The sequence below is a fragment of the Marmota flaviventris genome, chromosome 17, assembly GCF_047511675.1.
Source record: "Marmota flaviventris isolate mMarFla1 chromosome 17, mMarFla1.hap1, whole genome shotgun sequence".
NCBI lineage: Eukaryota > Metazoa > Chordata > Mammalia > Rodentia > Sciuridae > Marmota > Marmota flaviventris.
This window is the reverse complement of record NC_092514.1, coordinates 34,176,279-34,196,717: the sequence shown is the minus strand read 5'-3', so window position 1 is coordinate 34,196,717 and position 20,439 is coordinate 34,176,279. Positions and strand designations below refer to the sequence as shown.

The window sequence follows — 20,439 nt, the reverse complement described above, 5'->3', positions numbered from 1 at the left end:
TTAAGATGTTGTATAGAATATAATTAAGTATAGTCATTTTTTAAATCCCTCATTTTATTTATTTATTTTTATGTGGTGCTGAGGATTGAACCCGGGGCCTTGCACGTGCTAGGCGAGCGCTCTGCCACTGAGCCATAATCCCAGCCCAAATTAAGTATATTCTTTTTTTTTTTAATATTTATTTATTTTTTTAGTTATCGGCAGACACAACATCTTTGTTGGTATGTGGTGCTGAGGGTCGAACCCGGGCCGCACGCATGCCAGACGAGCACGCTACCACTTGAGCCACATCCCCAGCCCCCTATTCTTTAGTTTAATATTAACTGTAGGAAGTAGGGGGTAGGAGGTGGAGATGGAGAGATGATACAAAGATTAATAAGACACATTTTGTTTGTACAGAAGAGAGAGAATTGCAATATAATATTGTAAATACTGCAGAATGTCTTGAGGTATAAAGAGTGACCAACTCTTGCTAATAGGGTTAAAATTTGTATACATTATGACATTTAATCTAATCTTGAAAGATTTGAGTAGGAATTTGTTAGGCAGATAAAAGAGAAGATATGTCATGGATCTGATTAGAAAATTTTTACATGAAGTAATTCTTTGTGTAGGGGATGGTGATATTACTGGGGATTGAACCCAGTGATACTCTTATCACTGGACAACATTCCTATCCATTTTTATTTTGAGACAGTCTTGCTTAATTGCTGAGGCTGGCCTCAAACTTGAGAGATCCTTTTGCTTCAGAGTCCTAAATTGCTAGGATTATAGGCATGCACCACCATGCCTGGCATAAAATAATTCTTAGAATATTAAAACTTCATCATTCAAAAAATTTAAATAAGATCTTAACACTGTTTTTATTTAAAGCCTTTTAGAGATCAATTAATTATATATTTTTAATTCTCTTTAAAAATTTTTTGAAAATATTTATTTAGTTGTAGATGAACACACAGTATCTTTATTTATTTTTATGTGGTGCTGAGGATCAAACCCAGTGCTTCACACATGTGAGGCAAGCGCTTGACCACTGAGCTACAGCCCCAACCCCTAAAATTTTTTTTTTTTTTTAATATTTATTTTTTTAGTTCTCGGTGGACACAACATCTTTGTTGGTATGTGGTGCTGAGGATCAAACCCGGGCCGCACGCACGCCAGGCGAGCGCGCTACCGCTTGAGCCACATCCCCAGCCCCTAAAACTTTGTTTTTAAGTTGTAGACACAGTACTGTTATTTTATTTTTATGTGGTGCTGAGGCTCAAACCCAGTGCCTCACATGTGCTAGGCAGGTGCTCTATATACCACTGAGCTACAACCCCAGCTCAATTAATTAAACATTAACACTTTTTTTTTTTTCCTTCTGGCTATGCTGGGAGTCTAACCCAGGGGGCCTCACATATGCTACACAGGTGCTCTACCAATGAGCTACATTCCCAGCCCTGTAAATATTAACAATTTAAATGGAATTTAGTTCAACTGTCTCATTTTAGGGTTGAGAAGTCAAGTAACCTTTCTATGTTCACATGTCTTAGGAAAAATATAATTGGTACTTGTTGTTCTAGGTAATTTCCAAAGTGTGGAAATTGGTTAAAGTATATGGGGCAACCTTGGGTATATGTTAGAAATGAAATACAAATTTGACAGTTTATACCTTTTGACTGCAGTGTAGTATTATGTTAGGGAGTTAGAAAGGACAGATGAATATGTTTTATATAGCTGCAAAGACATCTTCTAACAGGAATTAAAATTGCTTCAGTTATTTCACTAAGAATGAAACCTGCTTAGAAGTCACATAAAGAGCATAGGAAGAATTGGAGCTTTTTTCCCCTTAGAAGTCTAATGAAATCAGTTCTAAAGGGGTTTTATTTTGTTTCGTTTGGGCATTAGGGATTGAACCCTGGGTACTTTACTACTGAGCTACATTTTCAGCCCCTCTTATTTTTTATTTTGAGGCAGGGTCTCACTGAATTGATGAATCTGGCCTGGATCTTGAGATTCTTCTGCCTCAGCCTCTTGAACTGTTGGAATTACAAGTGCATTTGACCATGCCTGGCAATTCTGAAGTTTTTTTAAATTACTGAAATTAAGAGAATAGCTAACATTTATTATGCCATAGTACTAGTCTGTGCTTACACTTATTAACTCATTTAATCCTCACAACTATTCTATGGAATAGGTTATTATTTTCATTTTTACAGATTAGGAAAATGAGACTCCCCAAATTCACAGCTTATAAATAGTGTTGCTGAGATTCATATTCAGGCAACATCATTCCAGAACCCAGATTCTGAAGTGTCTCAATTAGGACAGCTATTTTAAAAATTGGAGAATCTGATACACAGGAATTGGTAGCAGAACCACCAAGGAATTGACTGGTTATCTCTAGGTCTTCTTAGCTAAAGAGTTAGTTGATAAAGGCCATATATTAATGTACATCTGGTAAATCAGTTTATCTGTGTTGAATTCATCTTTCTTCTACTGCGTATGATTTGGTTAATACAGTCATGTGGCATCTGAAAGGAATAAAAGGTGTGCCATGTTACATCTTTTGTGTATTATATATATAAAGATCATTAATAGAGTCTTCTTGTTGTTAAAAACACTGTGGGACTGGGGTTGTGGCTCAGTAGTAGAGCACTCGCCTAGCGCGGGTGAGGCATTGGGTTTGATCCTCAGCACCACATAAAAATAGATAAATAAGAGTAAAGGCATTGTGTCCACAACTAAAAAAATACTTAAACAAACAAACAAACAAAAAAACACACTGTGAGTAAATCTTGGGTTATTATGTATGTGGTTTTTTTTTTTTTTTTTTTTTTTTTTGTGTGTGTGTGTGTGTGTACACCAGGGGATTGAACCCAGGGGCACTTAACCACTGAGCCACAAACCCAACCCTTGTTCTGTTTTATCTTTTTTCTGTTTTATTTTTGTGTGGTGGTGCTGGGGATTGTATCAGGGCCCTGTGCATGTGAGGGAAGTACTCTACCAACTAAGCTATATCCTCAGTCCATCTGTTTTATTTTGAGACAGGGGCTCACTAAGTTGCAGAGGCTGGCTTTGAACTTATGCTTCTCCAGCCTCAGCCTCCAAGATGCTGGGATTATAGGTGTGAACCACCATGGCTATTTTGTTTGCTTTTAATAATCTTTGTATTGTACTATCTCTTCTGCTCGCAGACTATTTCGAATTAGATGAACCTTTTTTCCTTTTTTTTAATATTTATTTTTTAGTTGTATGCACATAATACCTTTATTTTATTTATTTATATGTGGTGCTGAGGATCAAACCCAGGGTCTCACACGTGCTAGGCAAGTGCTCTACCGCAGAGCCATAACCCCAGCCCTGAGCCTTTTTTTCTTTATTTTCTTTCTTTCTTTTTTTTTTTTCCTGGTACTGGGAGTTGAACCCAGGGGTGCTTTACCACTGAGTTACATATCCAGTCATTTTTATTTTTTATTTTGAGACAGCGTCTCACTAAGTTGTCTAGGCTGGCTTAGAACCTGAGATCCTCCTGCCTTAGCCTCCCCAGTCACTGGCATTACAAGCATGTACCACCACACTATCATGCCCAGTTTAGAATTAGATAAATTTTGATATAGAAATAAATATTGAAATAGAAAATAAATAGTAATAAATATTGATATAGAAATTCTCCCGAAATATAAAGATGTATCTAAATTTTAAAAGTTCTTTACTGCAGAAATTTTTTTTAAGTGCCTCAGGTGATTATGATAATGAGCTAGGCTTAGGAACTACTGCAATAGTAGCCCACACTATCATTTCAGTGAAATTCTAGGCCTGACATAATTTTGTGGGTGCTGTCAGTAAATGGTCTTAATTATTTTTAGCAGCTTTTAACATTCCTACTTTTTTTTTTTTCTTATTTCTTTACAGTACTTTATGCCAACGTGGCTTCATTCATACAGATGAACCAAGGATTGGGATAGCAGTATAAAATTAGAATAAGACAGTTGACTGCCCAGCAGGATGCCATCAACTAACAGAGCAGGCAGTCTAAAGGACCCCGAAATTGCAGAGCTCTTCTTCAAAGAAGATCCAGAAAAGCTCTTCACAGATCTCAGAGAAATTGGCCATGGAAGCTTTGGAGCAGTCTATTTTGTAAGTGTTCAAGGGTTATGTCAGAGTACAAAACAAAAATATAAAGAGATCTAGAGTTTGCTCAGTAGAAGGATTCTTAATATGCTCTCACAACATGCTTCTTATACCACATGTATCTACAAACATCAAGCAGTCAATTCTGCAGCAAACATCAACTCAATGTCCTCTAATTCAATTTTTGTACCAATAGTATCCACAGATTGTGTCAGATCCCACAGGGTGAGGGTTCAGTCCCATTAGACTGCCCCATCCCCACTTCAGATGCCAGTTGAAATTTCCAGGTTGTGTTTCTGACTGACGAGCTAGAAATCTCGGTTTAACAACCCCTTTTTGGAGTTTTATTATTTTGCTGGAGTAGTTTACAGTATTAGGGGAATCAGTTTATCATGATTATATAGGATGTTTTAAAGATACAAATACTTCTCTTCACACATCCAGATAAAGAGATGTAGAATGAAGTCTAGAATGCTAGATAAGTTCTTCTTTACTTTCTTGGAAGCCTCTGAACTCAGTCCTTTTGGGCTTTTTATTATTGTGATTGATTAAATTATTGGTCACTCGTATTTAACTCAACCTTCAGAGTCTTTTCCTTCTCCTGAAGGTTGGGGTTGAGGTTGTGAGTTCTAAACCTGAGTATGTAGTTTGTTTCCTTGGCAACTAGCCCACCATCCTGTGGCTATCTAGAGACTTTCCACAAACCATCTCTTTTACTCATTTTGCTCCAGCATTCCAAATATTTTTTTTTTAATCTTATTTTTTTTTTTTTTTTTGGTGGGGTTCTTTTTTTTGTCTTTTTTGGAACTGGGGGTCGAACCCAGGGCTTTGCGAATGCAAGGCAGACGCTTTGCCACTGAGCTACATCCCAGCCCCCAAATATTATATGTGCTCAATTTCCTACTATTTATAGGATGGCTTATATGTATATGTAAAAGATACTATATTGTTCCAATGTCTAATTTATAGAGTGACTTACACTTTCCTTACTTCCCTCCCTCCCTCCTTCCCTCTTTTCCTCTCTCCTCTCTTTCTCGCTTCCTCTCCATGGGGATGGAACCTAGACCTGCGTGAATGCTACACAAGTACTCTAGCACTGAATCACATTTCAGCCCCATGTCTTTTCCATTTTAACTGAACATTTATCATGCACAGTAGCCATAATTTTTACAGTTTAAGTGTGATAGCAAAACTAGCACAGATTTTTTTCTTCATAATTTCATTCTTACTGTAGATTTTATCAACAAAAGCATACAGTTTTTTTTCCCCTCCTTATTAAATCAAGAACTTATCTTAAGTTGCTGTTTTACTTATAGGAAATACTTTATGATTTCTCTTTTGACACATCCAAATTGCCAACAGTACTACTCTTGTGCTTAAGGGCTATTAAATCATTAATTGACCCAAGCATTGGATACTATAGCAGTTATATCAGGTAACAAAAGAAGTTTGTTAAGTCATTAATGGGTGGGTAGCATATGCACCATGGATACTCTGGACAAAGAGATTATTCATTCATGTCCTGGGCAGGATGGAGAAATTACTCAGAACAGCACACAATTTAAAACTTTCAGAGAAAGTCTCTCTTTTGGCTTTGAAGAAGAGAGAGGATCACAAAAGAAGATCAGAGAGATCTTGGTTTTCAGTGTGCATTTTAGTTCAGAGTACTGATCATGTCAAATGGCCATATTTTGTGATACTGTTTTCTCAACAAGTTCCTGTTTTCAATTTTGAATGTATACTGAGGAATGGAATCTTAGGTTCTGTGTTTATCTTAGAGGAACTGTCAAACTGCACCATAGTAGCTGTACCACCAGCAGATTAAAAGTGTTCCAGTATCTCTACATCTGTGACAATGTTATAGTTTCATTTATGTTATTTTGATTATAGCCATCATGCTAGATGTGAAGATCTCATTGAGGTTTTGATTTGCATTTCTTTAATGACTAGTGATGTTGAAGGTCTTTTCATGTGCCATTTGTATTTCTTCTTTGCCCATTTGTGAAATTGTTGTTTTTTCCTTTTTTCATTAAGGTGTAGAAGTTCTTTATACATATTCAGGGTATTAAATCTTTTTTTTTTTTGGTGCAGTGCTTAACCCAAGGTTTCTAGCCTGCTGGGCAAGTGTTGTACCACTGAATTATACTCCCACTCAGGATATTAAATCTTTATCATGATTTGCAAACATTTTCTCCCATTCTGTAGTTTATCTCTTCCTTTTCTTGATAAATTTTTTTAAATATTGTTTTTAATTGTTGTTGGACCTTTATTTACTGATATGTGGTGCTGAGAATCGAACCTGGTGCCTCACACATGCTAGGCAAGAGCTTTACCTCTGAGCCACAACCCCAACCCTGATAAAATATTTTGTTACACAGAAGTTTACATGTCTTGGTCTCCTTTTCAAATGAGTTCACCATATTATCTAGGTTTATTTCTGAACTCTTGATTCTGTTACATTTTTTTGTATGCCTACACTATTTTGATAGCCTAGAATATGCAAAATAGATGCACCACACTATTTTGATTATTGTGCCTTCGTAGTAAGTTTGATTTCAAGAAGTTTTTCTTTCCCAATTTTTTTATTCTTTATAAGGATTATTTTAGGGCCCATTAAAATTCAAATATTAAGTCTTCTAAGTCCATGAACACAGGATGACTTTCTAAATATTTGTTTAGATCTTTAATTTTTTACAGCTGTATTTCAAAGGGTTTGTTTTTGTTTTGTGGTGCTAGGAATTCAAACCAGGACTTACATGCTAGATAAGTACTCTACCAATGAACTATCTCTCCACTCCCTATTTTTGAGTTTTAAATGTGCAAATGTTTCACTTCCGTTAAATTTATTTCTAAATGGAATTACTTTCTAAATTTTCTCTTTGAATTTTTTATTGCTGCTGTATATAAACATAGCTGATTTATATATTAATCTTGTATCTGACAAGTTAGCTGAATTTATTTGCTTTGATAGCTTTCTTTTGAATTCTTTGGAATTTCTATATTTAGGAGCACATTGTCTGCAAATGGAGCTGTTTTACTTATTCCTTTGAAACTTGGATGGCTTTGATTTATTTTTCCTGTCTTAGTTGCTCAGATTTTAACAGCTGTACAATTGCCTTATTTTCCTTTACTTCTTTTACCCTCAAATTGACCAAAAAAAAAAAAAGGAATATAATGATGTTCATCACAGCATTATATTTAATAGCAAGAAAAAGAGAGAAAGAACCTAAATATCTAATCATATGAAATGATAAAGCAAATTATGATAAATCAAATATATAATGAAATCTAGAGAGCAACTAAATATTATACATAAATTAATATAAAAAATAAGAAATTCCACAAAATAAAACAAACAATGTGTTTGTTTTAGAAAACAAATGGTGAATGACAGCATATATATATAAACTTATGTGTAAAAGATATGTAGGGGCTGAGGGTGGCTCAGTTGCAGAGTGCTTCCCTGGCACATCTGAGACACTGAGTTTGATCGTCAGCACCCCACAAAAATAAATGAAATATAGGTATTATGTCCATCTACAACTAAAAAAATATTAATATATATATGTATGTAGGATGTAGAGTGATTCTTTCATCAGGGAAGCCATTTGATTCTTGACTTTTCTTTCTAGGGAGGTTTTTGTTTTTGTACTGGGGATTAAACCCAGGGGTGTTTGACCACTAAGCTACATCTCTAGGCTGTCTTTTTATTTCTTATTTTTTATTTTGAGACAGGAACTCATTAACAGGACTTGATAAGGTAGGCCTTACTAAATGACTGAGAGTAACTTTGAACTTGGCAATTCTCCTGCCTCAGCCTCTGGAGCCACTGGAATTATAGGTGTATGTCATCATGCCCAGCCTCTTGGGAGGTTTTTGATTACAGATTCAATCTCTCCCTCCCTCCCTCCCTCTCCCTCTCTCCCCCCCTCCCTCTCCCCCCCCTCTTTTAATAGACACAATACCTTTATTTTTTATTTTTTTTTTAATGGTGCTGAGGATCAAACCCAGTGCCTCACACTGTTATTAGATCTATTAAGATATTTAAAAATTTTCTTGAGTTAGGTAATTTTGGGGTTTTTAGGAATTTATTTTTATCTGATTCATGGGCAATGGTGTTCTCATATAATCCTTTTTTGGCTTTTATGAATAAAATTGCTGTGAACATTCTTATCCCGGTCTCTTTGTAGACTTACAATTCCATTTTTCTGCATAAATACTGAGAATGGAATTGTTGGGTCATAGGGCAGATATAAGTTTAGTTTTGTAACAAATTTCCATACTTTTTCATTAAGACAGAAATTTTATACTCCTGGCAGCAGTGCACAAGAATTCTGTTTGCTTTATGTCCTCGCCAACCTTTGATGTTGACAGACATTTGAATTTCAGCCATTATGATGGATGTGTAGTACTCTTTTTTTAAGCATTTTTTAAATTTATTTTTTAGCTGTAGTTGGACACAACACCTTTATTTATTTATTTGTTTATCTATCTGTCTGTCTATCTTATCTATCTGTGGTGATGAGGATCAAACTCAGGGCTTCGAACGTGCTAGGCGAGCACTCTACCACTGAGCCAGGACCCCAGTCCAGGATGTGTAGTACTCTTTTATATGGTTTTTATTTTGTTATGAGAGGGTATCTCAGTTTGTTGCCCAGGCTGGTCTTGAACTCATGGGCTCAAACCATCTTCCCCACTCAGCCTCTCAAATAACTGGGATGACAGACATACAACACTGTGCGCAGCTCAGTATGGTTTTAATATCTTTCCTTCTTGATTGGTTCTGTTGAGTGCCTTTTCATGGGTTTAATGGCTATTTACATATCTTTGGCAGTGTCTGTTAAAATATTTTGTCCTTTAAAAAAAAAAAGGCCCTATTTTTCTTTTTTGATTTGTAGGAGGAGTTCTTTTTATGTCCTAGCATTTGTCAGTACTCTTTTGTTTTCTGTTGGTTAGGGTCCCACTGTGTGTCCCAGACTGGTCTTGATCTTGTGGGCTCAAGTGATTCTGCCGCATCAGCCTCTTAGGTAGCTGGGATTACAGGCATGTATCTTCATGTCAGGATACTATATGTTTTGCAAATGTTTACTATATTCAGTTAGGAGTTATGCTTAGTATATACCAGGAGGACAAATATGGTTGATTAACTTCTTCAGAACTTGGGAATCCTTCCATAATATGTTGGGCTTTTTGTTCTTTTTGTTCTGGTTTGTCTGTTCTGTCAGTAACCCAAAGGTGGTATGTTTCTTTTTTTTTAATATTTATTTTTTAATTGTAGTTGTCAATACCTTTATTTTATTTATTTTTTTTGTGGTGCTGAGGATCGAACCCTGGGCCTCACATGAACTAGGCAAGCACTCTACCACTGAGCCACAACCAAAGCCCCCCAAAGGTGATATATTTTTAAACCGTGTATCAGAAGATGGTTTAGGAGAGATTGGTATTTAAGCATAATAGGAGATCCTGAATTAGAAACAAAATTGCTTTAAAGGACATTACTAAGACAGTTGTTAAATTTTTTAAAAAATATTTTTTAGTTTTCAAGATTTTTTTTACAGTATTTATTTTTATGTGGTGTTGAGGGTTGAACCCAGGGCCTCCCGCATGCCAGGCAACAACTCCACCACTGAGCTATAATCCCAGCCCAATTTGTTGAAATTTTAATATGAACTATGTACGTTCAACTATATGTATGGATGATAGGATTATATCAGTGCTGAATTTCTTTACACACACACATACTCTCTTGTAGATGGACGCAATACCTATATTTATTTATTTTTATGTGGTGCTGAGGATCGAACCCAATGCTTCACACATGCTAGGCAGGCACTGTACCACAAGCTACAATCCCTGGCCAGTGCCACATTTCTTAATTTGATCATTGTACTGTGGTTATACAAGAAAATGTTCTTGTTCTCAGGATATATATGAAGAAGTGTTTTTGTCTAATATCACATGACTCTTCAATAATAAAATAGTAATATGTATGTTTAGATAGAAAGTTCTAGAGCAAATGTGGCAAAATGTTTGCTATGTATTTATTTATATAAGGGGCTGACAATAGCTCACAGGCAAGATCCAACCTGTGACCCACTTTTGCTCAGCTCTCAAACTAAGAATGATTTATACATTAAAAAAAAAGGGGGGGACTGAGGGTGTAGCTTTGGTAGTCATGCACAAAGCAATGGGGTTTGATCTCAGGGACTGAAAAAAGAATATGCAAGAGAGATTGTTTATGGCCCATAGAGCCTATTGCTGTCTTTCCCTTTATTGAAAAAGTTTTCCAATTTCTTGGATTGAAATTTTTTGTGTGTGTGGTGATGGGGATTGCACATGCTAGGCAAGTGTTCTTTTATTAAGCTATATTCCCAGTCCTAAGTTTTCCAATTACCAATATAGAGGAAGAAATGACAAGGGATTATTGTGCTATACTGACTTCACTCTGTTTTAACACTTATATCATAAAATATATGCTGACTTAAGAAGCCAAAATCTGAAGTTAAGGTTAAGACAATTCCAGAAACCCAGGGGCAACTGACCAAGAGCACATATTTTTCTCTTATTGTCTTGTTGTCTGGGAAATACACAACACATAGAAAAGGAAAGTTTGAATATAGCCTAGAACTGAATCTGTTTGCTGAAATTCCATTTCTAGGTATTCTGGGTATTCTGTGGTATCATATAAAGCCATGTGTGAATGTATATTCTTCTGTTTTTTTCCTTTCTGCCTACCTCCAACCCATGACAGTATTAAATGCAGTGTCTTGTTCATAGAGGGAAGACCTTCTCTTTAAATAACTAAAAGTAGTCCTTATAGCATGTCCTTGAATTTTCATTAATTGGCAGTAGGGATCACATTAAATTAAAAAATACTGTAATTGAGGCAGCCAATATTGCTGTCTCATCAAGAAATCTAATCACAGACTGGCATCATAGTATTTGAAACCAAACCAGAGGATCAGATATCCAAGAGGATTATTATCTGTAGATTGCAAGGAAGATAAACGTTCTCTTTCAGTCTCCAATACTTTAAATAGAACCAACATGATGTCAGTAGATAGGCCATAGGATGTGGAAATTAAAGAGCCAAAGAGAACACCTACTTAGGAAGTAAGTAGTTTGTTAAGAAATGTGGCAGAGGGCTGGGGATGTGGCTCAAGCGGTAGCGCGCTTGCCTGGCATGCGTGCGGCCCAGGTTCGATCCTCAGCACCACATACAAACAAAGATGTTGTGTCCGCCGAAAACTAAAAAATAAATATTAAAAAAAAAAAGAAAGAAATGTGGCAGACCACATATGTGATCCTAATAAGGTCATTTATTTACTTTGTAAAAGTTTTTTGTTTATTCATTTTTAAAAATGGGATATAGTATCTCCTATATATATATATATATAGTATCTTATTATATATATATAGTATCTTATTTATTACAAATTATATGTTTTCCAACATTTACATACATTGTTTAGTGTTATTCACATTTGTGTTATGAGAATGATTATTGATAGTGATTTCGGATCATTCTTGTATAAATATATAAATAAATTCATTATAATTTCCCAAATGGATCTTCACAGGGAATTTTCTAGTTTGAGACAAAACAAATGATTATATGTATTTTCTTTTTTCCTACTCTACTTTTGTTATTCTTTTGCTCTCTACTACCTATAGTTTGTCTTTAGATCTTCAGCTAATTTTATCTTTACTCATTTTCTCTTGCAATGAGAGTAAGTGACATGTAGTATTGTATTTCTCTTTAATTACCCATAGTTCATTTGGTTCTGAGCTACATAGTATTTTATTATGTAAACAAATACTTTTATAAACTTTTCTATTACTTATTCTGTATTAGAAGACTCCATGTCTTTTCAGTTAATTAATATTATCTTACTGCAAATAAATGTGGAAATCATTTACCTCTTCCTGTATTCATGATGCTATTCTTGTCATGTATTACATATAAATATATTAATAAATTCATGATACAATGTTATACTTTTTAGTTTAAACAATTTTTTTTTATTGTTTTTTGTTTTGTTTGTTACATCCCCAGTCCTTTTTTTTTTTTTTTGGAACCGGGGATTGAACTCAGAGGTCCTCAACCACTGAGCCACATCTCCAGCCCTTTTTGTATTTGTTTTAGAGACAGGGTCTCACTGAGTTGCTTAGTGCAATGCTGTTGCTGAGGCTGGCTCTGAACTGGCGATCCTTCTGCCTCAGCCTCTCAAGCCGCTGGGATTGTAGACATGTGCCACCTCGCCCCGCAACAGTTCTTTTATTTTTTATTTTGAGACAGAGTCTTGCTAAGTTGCCCAGATGGTCTCTAACTTATTATCCTCCTGCCTCAGCATCCTGAGTCACTGGAATTGCAATCATGCACCACTAGGCTTGGCTGCTATACATTTTTTGTAAGCAACTTTGAAGGCATAATTTATAGATGCTCTCCTTTTTTTAAAAGAACTTTTTAACTGGGTATAGTGGTACATGCCTGTAGGCTCAGCTGCTCAGGAGACTGATGCAGGAAGATCCATTGAGTCTAGGAGTTTGAGGTCACCCAGAGTAACGTAGCAAGACCTGTCTCAAAAACAAACAAAAAAGGATATATATATATATATATATTTTTATACACACACACATACATACACACACATACATATATGTGTAGGAAGGATATATATACACATACATAACATATACACACACATACATATATGTGTAGGATTGAACCCAGGGATGCTTAACCAGTGAGACACATCCCCAGTTCTTTGTTTTAAAAAAAAAATTATTTTTTATTTTATTTATTTATTTTTTTTGAGATGGGTCTCACTAAGTTGGCTAGGGCCTTCTTAAAATGCTGAGGCTGGCTGTGAATTTGTGAGTTGCTGGGATTATAGCATGGCACAACACCCTGCTCTTGAGGTATAATTTACAGGACACAAATCTACCAGTTTTAAGTGTATATTTCAGTGATTTTTTTTTTTTAAATAAATTTCAGTTTTGCAACCATCGCCATAATCGAATTTTAAAACACTTATGTCTGGGAATTTATTAAAGCCTGAATTGAAAATGTGTTTCTCCACATGTAATTTGAGATGGTTTTGAGTATTTTACTAAACTCATTTAAAATATTTAGCAGTGAGCTGAGGCTGTAGCTCAGTGGTAGAGCACTTGCTCGCAGGTGTGAGGCCCTGAGTTCAATCCTCAGCACCACATAAAAATAAATGAATAAAAATAAAGATATTAAATAAAATGAAATATTTAGCAGTTATTCTTTTGTGTCTTCTTAATGTTATATATTATTTCATTCATACATAATGAGTTTGCCCTTTTGCTAAAGAGTCAATTATAATGCTTCTGTTATGCTTTTTTATTTGTTCAGAATTTCTGCACCATTGTTAAATCATCATTATGATAGCATTTTAGGACTCTTGATCCTGATTAGCAATTGGTTTCAATAGATATGATTTATTATGTTTGAGGAATTTACTACATTTAGAATTAGGCTTTTCCTGTGCTTCCAGCATTTATTGAAAGTTTACATGTGTTTTCCTCTTTGATTTTTAAAAAAATTGTGGAAAATTATTAAATATTTTTGTAGCATCATATCTTTTGCATTTCTGTGATTGTATATGTTATCCAAATGAAAAGTTCTTTTCACCAGGCTCAGGAGACTGAGGCAGGAGGATTGAGAGTGCAAAGCCAGCCTCAGCAACAGTGACGTGCTAAGCAACTCAGTGAGACCTTGTCTCTAATGAAATACAAAATAGGGCTGGGAATGTGGTTCAGTGGTTGAGTTTCCCTGAGTTCTACCCCCACACCCTCCTCCCCACCATGCCAGGGAAAAAAAAGAAGTTCTTTTCATGCCCCATAAAATTGGTTTTGTAAAATTTACAAATGAAATTGGTACTTAACTTTCCATTTTGTGCTGTTCATAAGGTTTTAGTGCCTTATAGGCATTATAGGGTATACTACCTTTGTAAAATTAATGGGATAGCTTTTCTTTTCTTCCCCCTCACCTGAAAAGTTCCCCTGGTAACACTTTTTTCCATTAAAGACTGTTTTAAAGGTAATTGATTCATTTTGTCGTCTTTTTAATCTTTCACCATTGTTTTACTTGTGTTTTATTCTTTAGACCAGTATTAATAATGTATTCTTGCCTAGAAAGTTGTCCATTTCATACCTATAAATACTAGTCTTGTTTTGTCTCTTTATTTATAATATTACTCTGTTTACCTTTTCCTCTCAACTAGGTTATAGGTTGTTTATTTTTCTTTCCAAAATACTAGCACCTGGATAATTTTATGAGTTTTGATGTTATTATTTGTTGTTATTTTTCAAATGTTGTTTAAAAGGAAGGGTTTTAGTTCATTTTATTGTGTATATTTGAGGTTTATAAACTTATCAGATACTTGGAAACAGTGAAGTGGACTGAAATGAAGTAGCTTAACATGTCTGTCATCTTACCTTTTTTAAAAATATATATATTTATTTTAGTTGTAAATGGATTTTTATTTTATTTTTATGTGGTGCTAAGACTTGAACCCAAGGCCTCACACATGCTAAGCAAGTGCTCTACCACTGAGCCACAATCCCAGCCCCATTTCACTTACTTTTTGTGTGTGACAAAGCAGCTATAACCTACTTATTTAACAGAAGTTCACAATATAATACAATTTTATTAATATTAATTTTCATATTACAATTAGGTTTTTAGACTTGTTGCATATCTTAAATATTTTCTATTTTCCATTCTTTGACTTTACATCTCCTTATTTCTTCTCCCACTTAAAGGAGTTTTGATGTCCTTTTTGACATAGTTGTTTATAAATGCTTTTATTCTCAAAGAAATGTTTGCTCAGATTAAATTTATTGATTTTTACAATGATCCTTTTAAAATTCTTTTTTTGAAGGCACGGGATGTGCGTACCAATGAAGTGGTGGCCATCAAGAAAATGTCTTATAGTGGAAAGCAGTCTACAGAGGTAGGTTAAATATGTACATTTTTATTTATATGTTAGGGAATGAAATACTATTTTTAATTGGAGACAAAAGGTTGGAACTCTTTTAGGAATTTTAATGTATAATATATACAAAAGTGTACAAGCTGGGCGTGGTAGTGCATACCTGTAATCCCAACAGCTCTGGAGGCTGAGGCAGGAGGTTCGAGAGTTCAATGATAGCCTCAGCAAAAAAAAGCAAGGCGCCTAAACAACTCAATGAGACCCTGTCTCTAATTAAAATATAAAATAGGGCTGGGAATGGGCTCAGTGGTCAAGTGCCCCAGTACTGCCCCCCCCCCCAAAAAAAACAATAACAGCAATAAAATAAATATGTGCAAATCTTACATTTTACCTGAATGAATTTTTCTTATTTAAGTATTAACGTCTGGCCAGAACAAAATTTTAATGGCAGCCCCAAAGCCCTCCCAACTTGTGTCCTCTGTTTTTAGGTTACTACTATTCTGATTCTTTTTTATTCTAAATTTGTTTACAAAATATAATCTCTCTCTCTCTCTCTCTCTCTCGTGGTTCTGGGAATTCAACCCTGGGCTTCATACATGCTAGGCAAATTCTATACCTCAGAACTGTATCACCAGCTCATAATCTACTTTTTCATGAATTTATTTTTTTAGTTGTTGTTGGACCTTATTTCTGTTCATTTATTTATATGTGGTGCTGAGTATTGAACCTATTGACTTGCACATGTGAGGCAAGTGCTATACCACTGAGCTATAACCCCAGCTCCTCATAATCTACTTTTTAAATCTAAAATTCTGAGAGTGTTTAATTTAAAAAAATTTTAAAGATTTTAATTATGATGAAATACGCATAACAAAACTTGCCATCTTAAACATTTATAAATGTACAGTTCAGTAGCATTAAATATATTCATATTATTTTGCCACCATTATTACTATACTTCTCCAAAACTTTTTCATTTTCCCAAACTGAAACTCTATATTTATTAAAGAATAATTCTCCATTCCCCAGCCCCTACCAACTACCATTCTATTTTTCCTTTCTCTTATGAATTTGAGTACTGTAGGTATTCTGTATTGGGAGTCGCCCCAGCTCCAAAGACTATTCTCCCCATCCCCCAGAAGAGCCGTACAATGGTGAACCCTGCTGGTTCACATGATCCTTACCCACCAATCAGATTAGCCCTGCTGGCTCACATGATCCTTACCTACCAGTCAGAAAGCACCCCATGCCAACTGTTAAAACCATTCTGTTATAACTGTCAAACCACCCCTGGCTCTATAAATATGCAGAGCTGTTCCTCAATAAACGGGCATTTTCTCCAACGATGAGCCTTGTTTGTTCTTTAATTCTGTACATGGAATCATTTAGTATTTGTTCTTTTGTGACTAACTTATGTCATGTAGCATGCATCATGCCCTTTTGAAGACTGAAAAATACTCCATTGTATGTGTATCTCATATCAATATATTAGCCTTTCTATCTGTACACACACTCACACCTCACATTTATATTCGTATCATCTATAAATGGATACTTGGGTTGCTTCCAGCCCTTGGCTATTATGAATAATGTTGCTATGAATGTAAAATATTTCTTTTGCATCCTTACTTTTAGTTATTTCGGGTATATGCCCAGAAGTAGAATTGCTGGATCTGTTCTAAAGATTTTGGTTTTATACTTTTTGGAATCTAATTTATGGTGAATCATGTTTTTATGATGATCATAATTTGTGGGTATGATAATATTGTTAGGATTATATCATGGTTCATCATTTTGATCTCTTAAAAACTCCTAATATTTCTTGCAGGTTTAATTTTATTCATTATTGTATAAAATAACTTTAGAACTAGCTATCATGGGCTGTTGATTATACTTAAGTCTAATAATTGATTAGTCATACCTAGAACAAAAAAGTTCATTTATAGCATCATCTATAACATATAATATTAGTTTCTTTTATGAAAGTTTTTTCATTAGAGGAATATAATTTATAAGACTCTGTCTCCCAGAGTATTCAAATTTAAAATTTAAAGTTCATAAAATAGGTTTTCTGAAGTTAGTATTTTATAATATATTGTAGTACGTTGTAAACTATATCATATAATTTATTTTAAATTTTTATTTTGACATTTCATCTAAACAGCATAAATCATGTTTCAATGTTTTATTGTATAAAACATTGAAAATATTTTGTGTATTTGGTTGTGTGCTTGTGAAATAACATCAGAGATATGATATTAAATCTAGTATAAAACATTTCTTAAAGTTTCCTATTATACTACTTTCCCTGCCCTTAATTATATAGTCCTAATCAGCAGTAAATCTTCAAAAAAACCAAAACAAGAACAAAAAACAGATTCCTAGTTCCCATTTCATACCTACTAGACCTCTAAAATTTCTGCATATGGATCCAAGGCCTTATTTCTTTTGTTTGTTTGTTTTTTGCAATTCTGGGAGTTGAACCTAGGAACCTTATGTATTTTAGGCAAGCATTCTACCACTGAGGTATATTCCTAGCTATTTAAGACAGTTTCACTAAGTTGCCGGGGCTGGTCTCCAATTTGTGATCCTCCCGAATTAGCCTCCTGAATTGTTATTTTTTTATTTTATTTTTTTTCAGTTTTCTGTGGACACAACATCTTTATTTTATTTTTATGTGGTGCTGAGGATCGAACCCAGCACCCTGTGCATGCCAGGCAAGCACGTTACCGCTTGAGCCATATCCCCAGCCCCATCTTGAATTGTTTTGATTAAAAGTATGTGTCACATGGGGATGGGGCTGGGGCTAGGGCCCTGGGGCTCAGTGGTAGTGCACTTGCCTGGCACGTATAAAGTCAAGAGTTTACCTGTATTTCCTGGTAGATATTAGTGAGGAAGGCTCTTCGCAAAATGTGTAGGAAAAGGTTTTCATACTGTTGCTTTTCTGTGAACTTGCCTATACAATAACTAATTCCATTAGCATTTTAGAATATGCGTTTAGGAACTTAAATTTCAGAGAAATTATTTCATTTGAATTAAGAACGAAAAAAAGATTAACCCTAACATTTAGAGGAAATAAGTCAGAAAACACAATAGATGAACTTTATGGTATGTAAATTTAAAAAGTGGGTGCTGGGGAGGGTCTGAGGCTGTAGCTCAGTGGTAAAGCTCTTGCCTCACATGTGTGAGGCACTGAATTCGATTCTCAGCACCCCATAAAAATAAATAAAGATACTGTGTTCATCTACAACTAAAAAATATTCATAAAAAATATTTTTAAAAAGTGGGGGATGCTGGGGATGTGGCTTAGTGGTAGAGTGCTTTCCTAGCATGTGCAAGGCCCTGGGTTCTAACCTCAGCAGCACATAAAAATAAATAAAATAAAGGTATTGTGTCCAACTACAACTGAAAAATAAAATTAAAAAGCGGTCATTGGGTAATTGATGTGGTAGTAATTCTACAGTGGTATGTGCATAATACTGATTTTTCTTTTGGGAAAAAAAATTACTAAATGTGTTACATAATTATCATCACATGCTTGATAGTGTGTGAACTATCACAAATGAAATAATTTTGTAAATTATGCAATTACATTGTAAACTATCATATAATTTATTTTAAATTTTTATTTTGACATTTCATCTAAACAGCATAAATCAAGCTTTTTTTCCTATAGCTTTCTTAGGAAAACAAACTGTTCATATCTTTTCCCTTATTTCTTTTTTCTCCCCACAGAAATGGCAAGATATTATTAAAGAAGTCAAATTTCTACAAAGAATAAAACATCCCAACAGTATAGAATACAAAGGCTGCTATTTACGTGAACACACAGCATGGGTTGGTATCTGTCCTCCTTGTTGTAATTTTCATTGGTTTTGGTTTAGAATGAATTAATTCTGAATGTCTTGAACTGATTGTGAAAAGGTATGAACAAACACCTGAAGTGTTAGCAAAAGCAGCATTTTCTAGAACTCATAGACAATAAGAGATAATAGAACTTTTGCAAGTTTACTGCAGATTTTCTCCAGAATTCAGATGACTTCTATATATATGGTAAAGTTTCCTCTGATACTTTCAATGATACCATGTAAACATTGTGAAAACAGTCCTGTTAATTTAAAAATAAAAGTAATGTATCCTAGCCTGGCGTGGTGGCGCATGCCTGTAATCCTAATAGCTCCAGAGGCTGAGGTAGGAGAATTGCAAGTTCAAAGCCAGCCTCAGCAAAAGCGAGGTGCTTAGCAACTCAGTGAGACCCTGTCTCTAAATAAAATAAAAAAATAGGGCTGGGGATGTGACTCAGTGGTTTAGTGCCTCTGAGTTCAGTCCCTGGTACCCCCCAAAAAAGTTAATGTATCCTTTTTAACATAAATGTATTATAATTTTGGTGAAGTTCTGTGTGTTATGGTGAAATTTGAACTGATCATGATTCTTTGGCTGAATAATACTAAAAGTATAGAATTGAAACATTTTGTTACAAGGAGTTTAATTTTACCCTGTTACCATTGAGGTGGGATGATAATAATTCTATAGTGGTATAGGTATAATAAGTGAATCCTTCTTTTTTTTTTTAGCTGTAGATGAACATACAATATCTTTGTTTATTGATTTTTTTTTTTAAATGTGGTGCTGAGGCTCAAACCCAGTGCCTCACACATGTGAGGCAAGCGTTCTACACTGAGCTACAGCCCTAGCCCCTAATAACTGAATTTTTAAAGAGAGATTAAATTTATTTTAAATAAGAATTACCCCTCATTTTGAATAAGTAATAAGCTACAGCTGAATATCATTTTAATATACTTAGATTTGTAATGTTTTGTACTTGTTTGTTGGTACAGGAAGTGAGGATTGAACCCAGAGGCACTTAACCACTGAGCCACATCCCCACTTCTTTTTATTTTTTGAGATAGGGCGTCAACTAAGTTGCTTAGGGCCTTGCTGAGTTGCTGAGGTTGGCCTCGAATTTGTGATCCTTCTGCCTCAGCTTCCCATGTCATTGGGATTATAGATGTGCACCATCACGCCCAACTTACATTTTTATTCAATTTGATTTTGGTGGTGGTGACTCCTAAAACTGAGTCCATGGTTAAAGAAAAAGCAGTAACATTGGGCAGACTGACTCTATGTCTTTCAAATTTCTCCATCTATAAAACAAGGAGGTAGTAGGACCTAACTAAAAGGATTTTGTGAGGATTAAAATGGTTAATATATTTAAAATACTTGGCACAGAGTGATTCTCTGTGTTTTTTTTTTTAAAAAGAGAGAGAATTTTTTAGTTCTTGGCGGACACAACATCTTTGTTCGTAGTGCTGAGGATCGAACCCGGGCCGCACGCATGCCAGGCGAGCGCGCTACTGCT

The 20,439-nt window shown here is 34.9% G+C and overlaps 1 protein-coding gene across 1 annotated transcript in view; it reads left to right on the top strand.

The window, feature by feature from the left end:
- Taok1 (TAO kinase 1) overlaps window positions 1-20,439 on the top strand; it is a 132,776-nt gene that overhangs the window by 48,226 nt on the left and 64,111 nt on the right. The window contains exons 2-4 of the mRNA XM_027924423.2: window positions 3,898-4,122; window positions 15,030-15,101; window positions 18,816-18,917. Of these exons, the coding sequence (XP_027780224.1) occupies window positions 3,991-4,122; window positions 15,030-15,101; window positions 18,816-18,917 (306 nt within the window). The 5' untranslated portion in view covers window positions 3,898-3,990. The remainder of the gene's footprint in view (window positions 1-3,897; window positions 4,123-15,029; window positions 15,102-18,815; window positions 18,918-20,439) is intronic.